General features: G+C 37.0%; 1 protein-coding gene across 2 annotated transcripts in view; it reads right to left on the bottom strand.

Annotated features, from left to right (window-relative positions):
* PCCA (propionyl-CoA carboxylase subunit alpha) overlaps positions 1-19,485 on the bottom strand; it is a 260,737-nt gene that overhangs the window by 125,955 nt on the left and 115,297 nt on the right. For both annotated transcript variants that reach the window (XM_063126107.1, XM_063126108.1), the window contains exons 15-17: positions 15,275-15,343; positions 13,286-13,361; positions 901-1,011 (exon numbers count right to left, since the gene is read on the bottom strand). In XM_063126107.1, the coding sequence (XP_062982177.1) occupies positions 901-1,011; positions 13,286-13,361; positions 15,275-15,343 (256 nt within the window). The remainder of the gene's footprint in view (positions 1-900; positions 1,012-13,285; positions 13,362-15,274; positions 15,344-19,485) is intronic.

The following is a 19,485-nucleotide window of genomic DNA, read 5'->3' as shown; positions in this document are numbered from 1 at the left end:
AAGTAGACCAATATCCATAGTTCTTCAGTATATCTGGGAGAAATTTTCCCACACACACTTTGTCAACATGTAAATATATAATGAGGTAGGTCCTCACCATGACCAGTTGATTATTAGCACAGAAGTGAGTCTTATATAGGCTCATACAAAATATCCCTTCAGTTACAAGCAATATTATGTTAATTAAAGTGATAGTGTAAATAAAATATATTTGGAATGTTCTTCCTGCTCTTGATACATCCCTTCTGACTGAAATAAGTACCCAGCTTTCCACTATGCAGATATGCTGAGAGAGAAACAGATTCCTGCAATATAGACTTGGACTTTAAGCAAATAGAAAAGAAACAGCTCTTCACAGTGGGGCTGACACAGTCACAGAACAGCAGCACTTACTAGCTGAAGATGGGTGGTACCAACAGCTGTGCCAGTGCAGCATCACAAGCCATAACGTTAGACAGGCATTGATATCATGTTATAATGTTGTAGCAAGCAGATGAGTCAGTGCAAACATTTAAGATTTAACTGTCGGGCGGGGGGGGGGAGTCTTAAATCAACAGTTCTTGACACACACACACAAATTGTTTTGGTCCAGAGCATCAGTTGGGATCCTAAAAAAAAGAATTGCTTTTTAGCAAATACACCAGTATACAAATGTTAATAATAAGTATCATTATTAACAGCAGCAACAACAACCAACTTTAATTTGAATTTTCCTGAACGATGAGAAAAATCATTACTTAAATTTTGCAAGATATTGGGTTTTTTTTTTAAAAAAAAAGAATCTGGGATATTGAAATATTAAGTTCAAAAAATAATTTGGAAACTATTTCAGTTCAAGAGAGAAACTGCAAGTCTTGCACACAATTTTGCAAAGGCAAATAATTTACATTGACAACCCACCTTTAAAACCATCAGGATACACCTCAGGAAGAAATTTAGTGGTGATGTCTCCTTGGACAAAGCGTGGATGAGTTATCACTTCATGTAGTAGGGCGATATTGTGGGCTACACCTGAAAGTAAAGTAACATTTAATCATGTTTGATTAATATGTCCTGGAATAGCCAGGAACAGAATATACATACTATGCAGACACATTTGGAGGACTGGTGGATGGACAAATAAAAGTACCACAAGTATACAGAAAAAACCATATGTGAAATGCCCAAATAAATGTGATTTTATGGTACTACATAGTTATTTAGTATGGAATCCACAGTTATATCCAACAAACCAAGAACAACTTGTTAAATATTCAAGTGAAGCGCACATAGTCAAGCTTCAGAACTCTTTAATCTTCCTATGCTTTTTCTGTAATAGAAACAATATCACTGGAAAATATTCTACAGGTCAGAACACAAAACTGGGTGGCTGCTTTTTAAAAAAAAACAGATTTTTTTTTTAAAGCAGTCATTTTCCTTCGCTGTTCCTCTACTTTGGAACTATGGAGAGAATTTATGTGTCTACTTTAGTTGGACCATTTCGAATATTAATTTCTCCTATCAGGGTGGACAATATATTTGGGTTGGGAGGCAAACCTTTTGGAGGCTACACAAGTGGGTGCAGCTGGTGGATAGGTTTACAAACACACATACACACACCACAGGCACATGCAACCACAGGGTTGCTTTGCGGGGGGCGGGTAGTTTAACCTCAGCCCTTCACACATATGATCAGGATCACTGCTTCTCCACTGATATTAGCAGCAGGGAAATGGCCACCTTCATCAGGGTAGCTGGGGAACTGGAATGTTAAACCTTCTGTACCCCACCCTTCAAGTTACCTTGATCGGGATCATGGGGGGGGCGGAGTTTGAATTAGTAGGACTTATATTGTGATTTTTATTTTTTATTTTTGTTTAATCAGTATCAGAACTTTTCTTTACACTCTCAGAAAGCTATGTACTTAAGAGTGACTTCCTGAAACTCTTCATAACTCTTTATATTATGAGAAGTTTGGCATTTGCTTAAGCTAAGACGGATATTTAGTGTAACAAAAAATCCTTGAGAAACATCTAGGATTAAAACTGAACTAACATCTAGGAAATAAAACTGAACTATTTCCCATATGAATAGTAAAAGCCACCTATGGAAATATTGTAGTGCCGATTTTTATCCCAATGAAATTCAGCAGTTCTCCACACAGTTCTTAGTGAATGCAATAATATATTAACACACTACATTATAGAACAGAACAATCCAGATCTTTTTTGTTGTTGTTCAAACTGCTCTGCAATCCCTGGCGATATTTGAGGACTAATGACAGGGATCGCTATATGCCTATTGATTGTCCAAAGACCTAAAATCAAATATTATTTTAATTCATTCCAAACAACATACATGAGAGAAATCAGAGGTTTCTGAAAATCCATGTATAGGATTCAAGTAAAAGAGTCAGTACTCAGTATTTAAAAACCAGTATCATGAAAATGTTTTAGGAACATTAATTAGCACTCAAAACATTTGTTTTATCTTTCTATAAGAACTCATTAGGCTATCATAAAGTATCTCTAAAATCAAACATGTAGGCTTAAGTAAACCTATTCTGTCAAGCGAATTAATAGTTGTAGCGCTAGCCTCATCCACAAGTACTTAAGACATCAGAAATTTCAAAGTATGATTTGCAGTTTTGCATGACCTCAGTGAAAGTTCACAAGGTATCCCCCATCTGTGTGAATAACTATAAGGCTACAGAAATCTGGACCCCTAAAGGAGTTTACTCTTGATCACCTGCTGCTTCCAAAACACCAGCCAGACATTAACCCCACATTCTCACAGGATCAAACAGAGGCCAGCCTGCGTGCACATTAAACTATATATTATATCCATCCTGCAATGATATTTCCTTCTGCACCAAGGTTGTTGTTTTTTTAAACAAATCACATTTGGTAATCTAAGCAACTGAAGCCACAAAAACTGGAAAAATAATGGAACCTATCATTTCTATGCCGTTTATTCATGATGCAAAAATAATTGGCTAACAGAAAATGAGAATGATGTTCCAAATTTGTTGTTCTACTTTCCAAGAGAAAATACACAAAATTAGGATTACTACAGTAAGCAAAACGTTCATTTTACTTTCCCTTCCTTTCTTATTCCATACATCAGAGTAGAATATTATCTCTTTTTCAATATGAATATTTCAATTTTCAAAAGTAAATAAAAGAAAAACAAAAACAGATTCAGGAGAACCCCTCCACAACTAGCAACTTTTGTATCACACCTTTCTTCCAAATAGGCAGGGTAAAAGACATGGAGTTTCCCATTTTATCCTCACAACATCCTTTTGATGTTGTGAGGATAAACATCAAAAGTATCTTTTGATGTTTATCCTCTGCCTGTAAGATAGGCAGAAATAACTACTAGCCCAAGGCTACTGAGTATTAAACTGGGTATTCCTGTTGTCAATACATTAGACACAATGGCTTCTCACCTAGCCTCCTGTACTGAATAAGGATCTCCTCCAGGTGACCAAGCAGGAAAACATTTAATGGGCTCATTTGCACATCATGACACGCAAGCTGAAAATAAACCATAGTGGGTGGGTTGTTCAATTGCATGGTGAGTTACTTGTCTTTTACTTTTGGGAGATTTGCATGAATCCCTAAAGCACAGAACTAATTGTGAATAAGCACAGTGAATTTCTGCAAATCTCCCTGACAGTTTTTTTAAAAAAACAAAGCTAAATTTGCACAAATCTCCCCAGTGGTGAAAAAAAAATAGGTGTCACTGTCTAAGGAGATGACGAAGTAGAGAAGTAAATTGACAAGTTTCATTTCTTATCAATGTTTCAGAGAAGAGGTGGATGGCAACAGAGAATAAAAGTGGGAAGCAGCACTACTGAGATCATGAGAAGCAACCAGGTTTTTTTGGCCATTCTTGCCAGTCACCTCTGAAGCCCTTTCTGACAAGCCATGCATAAGCAACTCTTCCAGATTCACACGTCATGGCAAGCCACTCTGAAAGCAAGCCACCCTGAACCACCCCAAAACAAGCTATGAGTTCTCAGAGTGGCTTATGTGTGGTTAACAACCCATGCTGAGGAAACTGCACCAGGTTTGGACATAATGACAAGTCAGCCTGAAACAAACAAGAATGACAATCCACCATGGGTTGTCATGTCATGTGAACCAGGTCATAAAGTGAAAACGGCTTGGGTGATCAATGCTAGGTCATAAACAATATGCTAGTAAAAAGTTAAAATCTGTCACTTCAGTGGATTTATTACAAAGCTTGTTTTATCATCTGAACCTTCCATAATTACATTTCATACATACTATCAAAACACTGGTATCAACAGTTAAATGGTATCATTGTGCAACAGCCATTGTTCTATATACAATTTATTATGATAGGATGACCAGATTTTAAGGTTGAATGCGTACTCAAACCTATCTGCGGCCAACCCTTTGCACTGAGGCTCTATCATGTTCCAAATCCTAACAATATATTACCTCTCAGAAAAGGATAACCTATGATCCCACGAACAGAGAACCAAGGATACTATTTTAGTCACTTATATTTCTTTTCCCAGTTACAAGTGCTCTGGGGTATTCATGTAAACAGGAATAGGGTATTTAGGACAGGTGAAGTGAATATATCACATTGGAAAATATGCAAATCAATATGCCACAAAGATCATGAATGATATCATTCAGTCTGGTAACAGTATTAGCTAAATATCTAATGGGGCAGAGTTGATTTTGAGATGTATTATGGGATTGGATACCCATTTACCCCCAGGCCACCCATGTAGCTCCACAACTGAACAGGTTAGAAGGCCTTGAGTCGAAATTCAGTATTCACCCCTAGCCAAAATACCAGAGTATTTATCTATTTATTTGCAGGATTTATATTCCATCTTTCCACTCTCACAGAGTGCTCTAGACAGCTTACAATATCATTAAATGCAATACACAAAAACTTCTAAATTTATAATAATACAGCTAAAACTAAATCACAGTAGAGCAAAAATATATCCAGGCCACTAAAATCATCACACAGAATACAAGCCAAAGGCTTGCCTAAAGTCCTAACTTAGCAACAGAATATCATAGAAAATGGGGTAAAACAAATCTCACAGGACAAGAGGCAATTGAAAACGCCCCTTCCCTGCTCCTGCAAACCACACCTGCTGGTAGGACAGGATGAAGGACATCACAGGTTACATCAAGCTCACATGGTGGGAGACAGTCCTTAAGGCAGAGGTCACTAATGCAACTTCACACAAATTACCAAATGTGTCTGTGGGGACCCCTACCTTAAGGTATCTTGGCCCTAAACAGTTTAATGCTCTAAATGTAATAAAGTTCCTTAAACTGGGTTTGAAAATGAATCAGCAGCCAGTCAAGTTAATACATGTCCCATAAAAATGGCCTTACACCAACAGAAGTCTCCAGATGATTGTTAAGGACAGTCTCACATGAAGTGCATAACATTACTTGATATAACTAAGGCATGCATAACCATGGACAGCTTTACCTTCTCCAGAAACAAGCACACAGTGGGTACACCAATCAAAGCTGTGCAGAAGCACTTCTCGCTACCGCTACCACCTGAGAATCTAACAGCAGCACCAATCCCAAGGTACCCCAGGCTATGAATCTGATTTTTCAAGGGGAGTGCAACACCAAACAGGTCAATTTTATATTTGTGGGTCAGTCAACTTGCTGTCCAAGAGTACTTCTGTCTTGTCTGGATTACACTTCAGATTGTTGTCCAACATCCAGCCTATTACCAATTACAGGTGCTGATTCAAAATTTCCACAGCCTCTAGGCTTGAGATGGAAAAAAGACAGGGCAATTTGTCATCTGCTTATTGATGATAGCAGACTCCAAGGCTCTGGACGACTTCCATCAGTGATTTCATGTAGATGTTAAACAGCATAGGGGACAAGATACAGCACATCATAAGCCAATGTCTGGATCGCAAGATGCATCCTTGGCTTCTGATGTTCTTGCAGCAGCTCCATAGGCTCGTTTGTGCCATGGCTGGCAATCGTACGAAGGCCCTCACACAGGATTTCAGTAGGCAACATTCTCCCTTCCCTAGTCTCAATCACTTCTTCAGCACTAGATTGTATGACATGCAATACAATGAAGAAGGGGAAACAAAAGGCAAAAAAATCAGCCAATATAATCTGAGGGGAAAATTATTTCCAATGTCTAATACAAAATTGATGCTCCTTGTATCTAAGCAAAAGTGATAATGTATAGTCAGCTTTAAATATTGGGATGGGTTAGAAAACATGAAGAGACTTACCCCATGTCCTTTATTATGGAAGTCTTTATGTGTGTCATAGAATTAAGGAAATTGTATAATATTATACCGAAATTATATGAATGCAGTGATCTACAAGTCATAGAATTTAATTAGTAAAATTCAGAATAAGCTGACTGTTGTACCTCATCATTCATGGGAAACATTCTTCAGTATAAATATTTACTGACACTAAACATATTCTGTGTTGATTAGCCCTTTTTACAGTATTAAGCTTCTGTCAACTTGACATTCACAAAACACAAATCTGCATTTATCCATGTAAACTTAATTGGTGTCCTACATGTCTCTCCATAGATAAACAATTCAATATATTTAACTTGCTGAGAATTTTAATTGTGTTAAGTGGAATGGAAAGAACTTTATTTGCATAGTTATTAGTTGCAAAAGCATTAAATTCATTTTTATGAGAGATTTAAACTGCATAATGATAATTGAGCATTGCTATTTTGCCAGACTATCTCAGAAATGCACTGTACGAGTTGACATTTAATAGATATTCCATTTTATTTAAATAGTACTAAAGGGAAAAAAGATAGAATTAAGATCTGCTGTATTCAGATTCTAAATACAATTCCTGAAAAACATTATGAAAAATAGCTAAGGGGAAAATGTTGCTCACTCTCAATAACGTAAATCCATGATCACTTCAAATATTGAAGTGAAATATGAAATAAATCTTATATGAAATAAATAGGCAGAAGATAAATTTCTCTTTGGAATTATGTGATGGTTGATGATCTTTTAAATTTCAATAGAACTTACCTTTGCCTAACTCTAAGGCTGCAATCCTGCCCAGAAGTCCATCCATGGCAAATATTTGCAGACTTTTTACACTAGAAGATCATGTATGTGCCACTTCTCCCATTAAGATCTCAAAACACAGGTGGGAACAAAAGCCGGGAACAACTTCTTGCCTGAATAATATGCTCCTAAATCTGAACCTCAAACACATTTCCAAAAGTTTCATAGTTTATAAGTTGTGTTGCCTCTTTTCCACTGTCATGTAATGCCTCTCAAACAGCCAGGATCCAAAGAGCTGCTCAGGCTCACAGAAGAGCTTGCCCAAGCTCTTTGCCCAATGAAATGTTTCACCTTTATTCCTTTGAACAATTCACTGCAATAGTATATCACAATTTGTTTTTTGAAAAATCCCCATTTTCAAAGCCATGCAACATAGGTAATTGCTGCTTCAGTAAAAGACGTCTAAAGCCATCTTTTACTCACCAAACTATGTTCACAATTCTTTGGATCCTGGCCAAGGTTATTTGCTATATCTTTTCAGACATGTGAGTTTAATAGCACTCCTCTTATCTCAAAACTGTAGTACAAATAACAGCTATCAAACAATGGAATATATCTGTCAGAGCACTTGCCTAGGAGTGACTGCAAAAATTATACAATTCTGGATGATACTTAGATTAAAGAAGTTGGCTATAAAAAGTGAAACACACAACCCAGGACATAGGGAAAAAATATTGCCCAAGAACGTGCACATGTAATGCAACACAAAGAACATATACATGGTGAAAATGACCTCACAACCCACAGGATTCCAGGGCTTTGAGAAACAGCTCCATGTCCTCAGCCTACCATGTTAAAAGGCTGCTTAAATTGGTAAGAGAGAGGGGGATCCTTCCAGGATATTATTTTTATCGATGTCCCCCATTCACTGTTATTATTGTCACCCAATGTTTAGTTTAAGGCAGAGCTGTGGAACTTTCTTCATCCCAAGGGCAGAATGTAGTTTCAGAGAAGCTCTTGAGGGCATTATGTTCAAAACAGTCAGTGCTAGTAAACAGCCTCACTGCTCGATTCTGTACTGACGTTTCCAGATTCTCTTCAGGTAGCCCTATGTATAACACATTACAATAATCCAGATGGGAGGTTATAACTGTATGGAGAACTGTAGTCAGGTTATATCGATCCAGGTAGGGTTGTAGCTGGTGTATCAATGAAAGAAGAGAACTTTCAAAATGCCATCAGCATTTTGATGGCACCTTACTCTATCTCTCTGTAGATATTTAAAAGCATGGAAGGCAGAATAGAGCCCGGGGGTGGGGGTGTCCCAATGGAGCCCCCTATGAGGCAGAACATACACCAGCACCACCTTCTAAAGCCAGCCAACCAGCCACTGTAAAATAGTGCCTGCAACTTCAATGGTGCTCTATGAACATACAGAAGCTCTACCTAGATTTAAGGCCAAGCTACACACAGTGCTGGAGCATCTCCAACATCTTTCCCCCCTGTTTTTGCTAAAAGGAACTGCACCTCTGCCCCAGTTTGCCCACTCCCTAGTTTGGACTGAAGATTCAAGTAAGAAGAGATTAACTGCTTTCTCCCTGCTGCAGCTCCAATGCAAATCGTCCAATGCAAACTGCTCTTAATTGTGGAGTCAAAAGTTCCACAGTGTTAAAATCAGGACTTCCTCTTCAGTTAGTATATTTGGATTCCAACCTTGGTGGCACCACTGATTGATACTTCAGCAGATTCCACCCCACCTCATTTAGCTTCAACTGCTATCTCCTGCTACCAAGGAGCTTTTACAACCTTATCTTGCATACAAGAAGCATTTGTTTGGTTTTTCAGGAATGACAGATGTGCAAATTAAAGAAAAATGGTACTAAATAAATATGTCTTCAGTTGTTTCTTCTGCCATCCCCCCTCAAGACTATTTTCAGGTACTATCCACACTGCTCCTGCTACAAGTCCTCTTTGTTTCTATTTAATCTACTCTGGGTCAGGTTCAGTCTTATTTTATATCTCCTTTCCTCTCTCCCTTCTGTAAACCTCCCCTGCCCTCTGGGCTTCTGTTCTTTGAGATTTCTGTTTATGTCTTCTCTTGTTCTTTCTTCCTGGTTCCTTCTTATAATAATTCCTGATCTGCACCCCAATTGTTTGCAGTGCAGCTTCTATTCTATCATTTGTGATTGACTGGAGGGTAAAAGAATGAGAGCGGTTACTTTGATTTACACCAGGGTTTGTGTTCCAAGCTGATCTAATCAAGACATTTCTGTGCAAAGTTAGGACCTCCAGTTGGAAAACTATGAACTTATCCTACTCCTATAAATGGCCTGAAATTATGGCTACAATTTCACCAATACTTGCAACTGCACAGAAATATACCAGGACCAGGAAGACTTGGGTTCAAATCCCAACTCCATGAAGCTCACTCGGTGAGCTTTGCCAGACACAGTCTCACAGAGTTGCTATGAGGATGAAATGGAGAGGGAGGAATCATGTATGCTGCTTTGAGATTATTGGAGAAAATGTGGGGGAAATAAATAAATAAATAAATAAATGTTGTAGCTTGCAGTGTTCTTACTACAGGCTGGCTACGAAGTTGTCTCCACTTATCACATAAGTTCATTTCAGTTTTTTCTGTTAACTTTCCTAGTACAAATGTTTGTAGATTTTCCATACATATGTACTATTTCATCCTAAAGTGTTGGCTTTGAATTCTAATTGTTCATCTCAAATGCAATATTATTATCCCATGTACCTATATGTGCTGCACTATTTTTGATGTCAAGCACTTTAAGACAGGGTATGTGCCATTAATAAGCAGGGTCTGATGATACCATGATGTAGCCAGATTTAGCTAACACTAAAAAAAAAAGGAGTTAAAGAAAAAGAAATTGGAACAGGAACAGCGACAGATCACAAAGTATAGTTAAGACGGACTGTGCTGCTGCCTCACATGGTTTTCATAACAGACCCCACAAAAACCTATTTGTCTTGATATATAATGACCCGGTTCACATTATTATCGCAACTTAAATAAACCACAGTTCCTTGTTTAAGCTGTGGCACATTCCAGGCTCCATGTGCTGGCACCATTTGACTAATTACTTAATCAAGCATGGTTTGTTCTGTTATCCAAACCTGTTTAAGGGAGAATCAGGAATAATCCATGGCCTGTTTGCCAGGGTGACCATGCAAACTGGGCCATTTATTTACAAACTATGGAGAGAGTTTTCTCTTTACTTCCAGTCTATAGATATTTGCAAATGCTGGTGTTTTGCCAGCACAAACAGGTGACTGGTCAACATCTAATATTTCATGTAGCCACATAGGAAGCAGTCACTTAAGGCACTAGGATGATAATAGACCATGGGAATCATGAAAATCCATTTTTTCCCATGTGAGAACTTGGCCTAATGCTGATGACACTGTCCAACAAACAGCATTAGTTTGACTTACTGCTATTGCAAGGACTCAATATCCCTAGTAGCCCATATCTGTTCTGAATGAATGACACCAAGGTGATGAAATCTTTCTAAATCTATTCGTAGCTCCAACATCACACACTACAATTCCCCAAGACAATCACCTGCTGCCACCACTTTATACCCCCACCACACACATCCAGATATCCCACACCATTTTTAAAAACAGTATCAAGTCAATATCAAAGAGGAAGTTTTGCAAGAAATAAATTACTTTTAATGATAAAATGACGTATTGTCTTAATTGGTTTTCTAAAAAACAAAACAAAAAGAATGCTTTAAAATATTTACCTCCTTTGGGCATTGAACCAAGCAAGACAAAGGTATTTACAACCAGAAACATTAATAAAATATACTGATCTTTATCATTTTTGTTAAAGGGAAAATGCAAAGCAGATGCCAAGGATGAACAAAAATGTACAATTCTGCCATATACACTTGAAGAAAAACCTTAAATAGCCATTCTGTTCCATTAGTGGCAATCATCCAAATGACTGGTGGCTAGGTATGAGGAATAAGATTACTAGATAAAGTCATTCATACAAAAATATACTTTTAAAATCCACTTAAATGCAGGTTTAACAAAGCACACTAAAACCGAATACTTAATACTGTAATCTCTTGCTCATTATTTCACATGAAAGGAAAGTGCTCCTAGGAAAGAGACCAAGTGGATCTTGTACTTGTATTTAGTTCTTTTCAGAGTTCTGATTTCTCCTTTATTCAAGTAATATCACTAAATATGTGGAAATTAGGTTGTTGCCTAAGCAATCTTATAAATATGTAAAATACCATCAGGGTTAGAAATATTTCTTCATTACAGACCTTTATGCACACATACTTAGAAGTAATCCCCAGTGAATTCACAGGAATTTACTTCTAAGCAAGCGTACGCAGAATTGTGCTGTAAGAAGGCAGCTTCAGATTAAATCTGTATGAGGAAAGGTAGTGCAGTTCATACTCAAGAGTAGTGTAAAAAATCCATTATTCATCATAATGAACATTAAATGGAATTTAACATCACATACATTTCTAAGAGAAAGTGTCCAAATAATTCCCTGGACCCACTAAGGGTATCAGCACACAGAAACAATTCCTTAATGCAACATCAGGGCTATCTGCAGACATGCAATGAGGACATGTATAAAAAGTTGACACCAACATTGCAGTGACTGAGGAACTCCTTAAACATGTGTCAAAACTATGTGTGCACCATCTGAGCATCCATGTGCACAAGGATCAGGGCAAGTATGTTTCTCATACTGGCACTCAAAATACAATATAGTGGCTGTTTTTGCCGTTGGCCAAATGCTACATTTCTTTTCTTCTGTGGAGCTGAGAAGCTAGGGATAGACTATCAAGCTGCCAGAGATGACAACAGTCCAATTAAACCTCATGTTTACTTCAGACTTTGATGAAAAATATGCTGTACACAACTACCAAATAAGAGCCACATTAGAAAAGCAATAATAATTTTTTTAAAAAAACAGAAGTACAATTTCACGGTCTCAACATTTTTCAACAGTTGGGTGGATTTTTTTAGAAAGAGACACACATGTGTTGAAGATCTCAAGTTACTAGTCTCTTCTTTCTGTGAAGAAAAGGTCACAGAAAGCAGTATTGGAGTAGGGGGGAAGCTTTCTACAATTCTTTCTTTTAATGCGCTGATTTATCGGAGTTTAGCAATGGGGGTTAGGTGGAAAGATGTCAAGGAACTGGAAATCCTGCAGTGTTGGAATTGCATAGTTATCTCTAATGGAGAAAAGTAAACTTAAAAGCAGAGAACTTATTTTAGGAAATGAGGAAAATGAAACAACTCCACTGGAATTCTGTTTCTAAATATTATCACATCATAGTCTTTACTGAGAGGTATATAAATAATAATAAATGTGCATTAAAAATTGGAAGGAGAAAAAAATGTGACCTTTTATCATTCTCAATAAAACTGTTATATAAAAGTAATAATTATATAATTTATTTATTAATAATTTTTATGTAACACCTTATTTGCTAAAAAGCCATCAAGGCAGTGCACAACATTTTAAAACAATTCCCACTCTTGAGTAAACACCCACAGACATTACTATTACTTTTGTGCATGGCTGGCAAGAGTGCAGACCATGCAATTTGCCATATCTTGCCAGCATTCTATAAATATTTTTATTAGAAAGTGTATCTCCAAAACTTACAATCTACTGCCTCGGTGAAAGAATAGCTCTTTCCATGTGTGACAAACCAATGATTTCCTTATGGCAATTTAACAACATTAGATTAAAAATATTCAATGTTGGAGCAAAAATAAGCCAATAAAAATGGAAGGTAAGGGAAAACCCTACACAATCCTTATAAGGCAGCAAGCCTGTATCCAGTTGCCCAGGCATTAGTGAATGAGAAGCAGAGGTTTTTGGGGCCGAGGAATAGTAGAGCAAGGAATCATAAAAGCCAGAGGTGGGGAAAGTGGAAGTGTAGTTTCCCTTAATGATTTTAACTAACTTCTCAAGTATTTGGTTGCTGGTCTTTACTGCAATTATTTCCCACATTCACAGTGTCATGTTTATTTGGTCAGGAAAATGTTTATCCTATTATCACTTTGATAAGCTTTATAATTTTGAGACTGAAAATTACTAAATTTCATTGAATACACCCAACTGGATGTAATGCAACCCCCATAAATCTCCTTTATTTAACTGAACGTAAGTTTTCTTGAATTTTGCAGTTACTATGTTTTTAAAGCTTTCTCATAGACTAGCCCACTAGTATCCCATGTGCTTATAGTTACCTCTTATAACATAATTATCCAAAGCTTCTTCCATTTTTTGCAAAGCTTCAGCTCTATTAGATCCATAGGTGATCAACTGAAGTACACAGACACAAAAAGAAAAAGAAACTATCTTAAAATTAAGTTTATCACTGTCAAAATTATTATTATTATTATTATTATTATTATTATTATTATTATTTCAAACATGCTGCCTTACACATTTCAGGAGTTTAACATTATCTAAAAACATTCTGAAACTATTAATAAATATTTCTCTATTCACTTCCCAACCATTCTTTTTTTTTTCTTTTAGCTAGAAATCCCAAATGTTTAATGATGTCCAATACCTTCTTCTAAAGCTGGCAAGGTAATAAACAATAATCTTGTCTACTATATGCCTAGTATTTGCTTGCATTCAAAATGATACATCTAACATTACAAACATAACTTTGAGTTGTATGTAATTCACACCTTTTGGTAAGAATACTTTGCAAATATACACATTTTAGCTGTTTTAGTTCTTAAACTGCAAGTCAATGGGTTAGAGAAGACAGGCTGCTGTCTGGATATGCTGTCATTTGGCAAGTTTACTAGTGAAGCCATAGGTATAGTTAAATGTATCTATTTGTCCCTCTGATTACAGACAAATTGATGCATGGATAGTAGATGGGTGCACTTTAGTTCCATTCCATGCATATTTGTCATTTCCAGCTAATCATATGACATGAAAGATGAGGAAGAAAGAACTCCTCTAGAACCATCTACAACGCTTTCAGAATGTGTTCTATGATATCATAGTTGCCTCATATGAACACAACTCAAAACCATGGTTTAGCATTATGGGAATATGCCACAGCAAGCCTTGGACTTGCATGCTTCCCCTGTTCCTCCTCCAGCACAGCTATGAAGAGTTTAGAAGTTTTCACTTCAGTTTTATATTAACCACAGCTTCTTGTGACTTCCGAACTATTCAACAAGCCAACTTCAAACTACAGTTGAAGCTGGCTTGTTTCAACAAACCATAGATAAAATTTACCATCATTTTAGGTTCGGAAGTTTCCGATCTACCTGTGGCCGTGCTGGACGAAGAGAGGGGAAAGGGAAGTGTGCATGCCTAGGCTTACTCCAGATTGTTCTTGTAAGTTTAGCATCATGTCCAAATGCAGTCAGTTGCCCATTCCAGATTAATATATTTTGGCTTAATGATCCATGATATGAACAAACCTTTTGCCCATGCACACAGTGCCTCTTCACTCCTCCCTTCATGCTCAACATGATTAAAACAGGAAGCTTTAATTTATCATGGTTTCTTGTTTTATTCAAACCAGTAAACAATAGTTACCAGCTTCAGAACAAGCCTCAATATTCAACCAACTTCAAATAATGTTTTAAAATCCAAATTTGTTCTGAAGCTGTTAACCATACTTCCCCCATTTGGACAAAATGGGAAACTTATAGTTAATTCCTGGTTTAATCATGGCTTGCATGATAGGAGGGGCAAAGGGGGGAAAGGCTTGTTTGTATCTCAGTTTATTAAACTGGCATATGGCCATCCAAATGAGGCTAGTGTTTTCTCTGAATTAGCAATAAAGCAAGACAAAGAAAAAGGATCGTATGTTTACAAAACAGTAGCATGAATTTCCTACTTTAAATATTTTGTTTGGTGGGATTTACTTTCATTTTGAAAGCTTACTTTATTCTCCCCTCCCAAAAGGTTTGTTACTAAACAGAACCACTTCTTATAATTACGACTATCCAGAAACAATTTTACCCTAGAAAACTGATGAGCACATTTTACTAAAACATTATAATATGACCAACCAAATCAAAACAAAAGAAACTCCCAAGGAGTAAGTCCCATTGAACTTAATGGCCCTTACTTCTGAGTAAGCATGCATAAGACTGCACCATAAAAACAATCCTTTTTACCATTGTGTTTTGCAGTACTGTCTCATCCATTTTTAAAAAGCTAGAATTAGTTTTTACTTAATTAAAAAGTTAACTCACTTTTGAAATCATGGGATCATAATAAATGCTGATTTCACTTCCTTGCTGTATGCCACTGTCGACACGGACCTACAAGACATTGAGGCAAACAATTTTACCAGGGCTAAGAGGTCTTTATATGCCAACACTCCTCTTTGTTCTCAAAGAACAATTCATTGCAATATATTTTGCAAATAAGACGTTTACAGTAAATTGCATTTCCATTGTTTTGCAGTTCTAAAATCTAGAATTCTCAGTATGGGATTTAATCGTGATCACAAGATGCACATGTAATTATTCTTGTAACTAATCTTTTATGTCAAAAATGGCTCTGTTGTGTAATCACATCATTTATGCCTCACAATACCCAGCATCCTAGTACTACAGAAAGAATACTTGGGTACATTCAACCAAACTATAGAGCTCTTCTTATCAGCTCTATAGCAATGTGAAGCCTCTAGCTTTCATGTCTGCAAGACTTTCCTTTTCTGCCTCACCCTCATCTGTAGCATATTTTTCTTCTGATGATGCCATTCCCCTGAGGTTTTAATGTTTACACAGCTTTTCCCATGGCTTTGCTTTATAAGTATACAGCCACCATTAAAGTTCTGATTCTGTAACACTCGTGGAGGGGGGGGGGCAAAACACACACTCTCAAGTATTTCTTTGAAGAACTTGATAGCTGTTAGCCAAAAAAACCTACTGTTACTGTGATCTCTGTTTTCATCTCCTAGTTTGATTTTTGCCAGAAAGTCACTGAGGTTATCCATATAAAAATAAATAAATAACTAATTTCTGAATAAATATTTGCTAAGATAGTTGCTCTTGAAATTTGGAAAGTACACAACTGACAACACAAACAAAAATTCATACTATTTAATACCATCTGACAATCTTAAGAAAAAAGCCAAATGGGACCTGCTGGAGTGGAAGAGGTTTGATATGAAATACTGTGCTTGGGTTTGTCAGGGAGGGGGGAGAAGAGGCTTAGAAACTCCCTTCAATCTTCACCTGGGGGAAGAAACCCTTGTAATAAAACAGCAGCTCATCTGTCTGCAGCTAGGCAGAAAGAGGTCAACCCAACGGCTGTTAGGCTTTTAGATTTTAATTTAGGCAATTATCAAGGGGCCAGATGTAGAACCTCTTGTCTACAGTATCCACATGAGGTCACACTGATGACTTTATTATCCAAATGACATGTCCTAATAGGCTTTATTCCCTGCAATGAAAACTGCATCACATTTTTTTCCTGGGGAAGAAAAAGATAAACAGTGCCTTTACAATACTACAATAGACTACATGTTCATTAATGCAGGCCTCCTAACTGTAATGGCAACCGTCAAGCACCTTTATTAGAAAAATGTCAAGATGCCTTAGAGATACTCAGTTATCAGGATGAGAGTTTTAGCTACCCCCATTCCATAGAGGAAGAGAAAAACTGGAAGCACAGAGAGGTCACAAGCAACACTGTAGAGAAGGAAACGGACTACATGAGTCCAAAGTTCTGCATCATCTTCACTGCAAAATTCCTCACCCTTAAATAGATGCCTAAGTAAAACAAGCAAAGATGGGAACAAATTCAGCCTTCCATTGTCAGCATAATATTCACAATCAACACCTCTTTCCTCAAAAATTCCAGAATACGAAAATCAGAAACAAGTCTGGTAAGTCTTCCAGAGACAGATATAAATTCCTCATGAACACAGGATTAACATCTTATTATGTAGAAGACTCAAAAATCCTGTAACAAAATGGTGGCCATTTTTTGAATTCTAAATTAATGTGTTGCTCATTAAAAAAAATTGTTCACAGGCAAACACAGCAGATCTGGGGCCTTTAAGATATTCTATTAATCTTTAAACTGGATTATCAATGAAGGTGTTCAAGATTTCAAACCAAGTACAGAAAAGGCCAAGAAGGCATAGCCATATATATATATATATATATATATATATATATATATATATATTCATTCATACTGGTTATGCAAAGTATGCAGGGTACTAGAAGGTCACTACTCTAACACGAGGTACATACTGGTAGAGAATCTTTTTATTTATTCAATTGTCCTTTATAAGCTGAGACCAGATAGACTTTTCTGGTGCCATCTTTTTTCTTCTTCTCCCTTTCCCTCCCTCCCTCTCTCCACACACACACACACAGAGAGAGAGATTTCCCACTTTCTACCGCTCAAAACTGCATGTGAAAATAAATTGTCGAGGGTCAAAAACTGACAGTAAATAAGATGTTTCATCATCTTGTTTTAAGCCTAATTTCTCTGAGATGTGACTCTTCACGTGACTCTTTCATATATATCTTTCATATATATATATATCAAAAGTTTTCTGCCAATAGAAAATAAGATGTGGGGTCTCTACTTCCCTTGCTCAGCTTCGTCCATTCTCTTCTGCTGCCCCTTACGCCTGGAATGCTCTCCCAGAACATCTGAGATCTACAAGTTCAATCTCAGCTTTTAAAGCTCAGCTAAAAACTTTTCTTTTCCCTAAAGCTTTTAAAACTTGATGTTACTCGGACTTTAGACTGTTAGTTATACTGTTAGTTTTTCCCTACCCTGTGCCTGCTTACCCTACCCAGTGCCTGTTTGCATTCTCTCCCCCTCCTTATTGCTTTACTATGACTTTATTAGAATGTAAGCCTATGCGGCAGGGTCTTGCTATTTACTGTCTTACTCTGTACAGCACCATGTACATTGATGGTGCTATATAAAATAATAATAATAATAATAATAATAATAATAATAATAATAATAATAATAATAATAATAATGATGCAGTCTGAAAAGCTACAGTTCAGACAGATTTACCAGTTTGGTGAGAACTAGACGTTGATTATTTTGTTTTATGCTAGGTATTATGTACTTTTCTTTTTTATGAATGTCTTTCGTGAATGTATTTGTTAAATAAATCCTGAGCTATGTTATGCAAATGAAGCATATTCCTATTATATAGCTCAAGCCAATATTGAACTGTCCAGTAAATGAGATGGATGTTATAGAACAGCCTTCTTCAACCTGGTGCTCTCCAGACATTTCAGACTCAACTTCCATCAGCCCCACCTAGCATGGCCAATGATTAGGGATGATGGTATTTGTAGTCCAAAATATTTGGAGGACACCAGGTCAAGGAAAGCTGTTATGAGTAATAGCCATAGTCAAACCTTCTGAGATTTCCAGGCCTCTGTTCAATATAAGCAGCTGTCCACAGTTAGTCAGGAGGATATAAATCTACTGCATTCTGCTTAAAACCAAACCAGTAGGGCAATATTTTAACATTTTTCTCATTCAACAAACATAGTGGTTTATCGTATGAAAGTGTTATACCACTGCACCATCAGAAAACAATTTTCTATGTCTGAACTGCAAGCAGTTAGGTTCAGTGGAGTATTTATGAATGTCTCTGGTTGCAGTTTTAAACATGGCTGGTGAAGTGCCCTGCATACAAGGCAATAAAAGTTCTAAAAGCTGTCACAGCCTATCTAGCTATTTAATTAAGAGGAATAAAAGGAATGTATGAGTGCATTTGTATTTAAATTTCCACCTGCCACACCACCCATAAAGATCAATATTACTGTTCAAGCTGAAACCTCCAGGTTTCCCTCCTGTGTGCAAAGGGTTCTCTACAGCCTTACTACATCTAAAAAAACCTCAAGTAGAGATGACATCAAACCTAGCTAAAAGAGCCTTCTCCTTCATAATAATTACTGTTATTTTATCAGATCTAAACAGTAAAATACGTTTTTGCACTAGTAGAGGAGCATACAACTTATCCATAGACATTAATTCAATTTCCTTCAATGGTAGTTGTAATAGATAACTAAGTTGTCTCCATATAGAAGACAAGGTGTTCCACTGGATATTACGGTTTCTGTTAGGGTATACAGTTAAAGCTATCCTGTTAGGCTGCAGAAGAAGATTTGAAGCAGACTGAGAGTTCACGACTGCAGGTGACTGGGTTCTCTACAGCTGAAGCATGACTAGGGAGAGAAGATATGAATACGCATAATGGAGAGCATTGCATCACCACTACAGAGTCGAGTTCTGCATCACATGCACAAGCATCAAACCCAAGAGGAATTAAGACTCAAGCACTTTCACTTAGGAAATAATGGTCGGCAGTCAAATGGCGAAGCAAAGCTGCTCTGCACATGCTTCCCTGCTTTAACCTTTCCTATTACTTCATGCATGCCACGGTTGAGCCATAGCAGTAAACAAG

This window comes from Elgaria multicarinata, chromosome 5, assembly GCF_023053635.1.
Source record: "Elgaria multicarinata webbii isolate HBS135686 ecotype San Diego chromosome 5, rElgMul1.1.pri, whole genome shotgun sequence".
In the NCBI taxonomy this organism is placed as follows: domain Eukaryota; kingdom Metazoa; phylum Chordata; class Lepidosauria; order Squamata; family Anguidae; genus Elgaria; species Elgaria multicarinata.
Note: the sequence above shows the minus strand (reverse complement) of the source record. Positions and strands in the feature narration are given on the sequence as shown.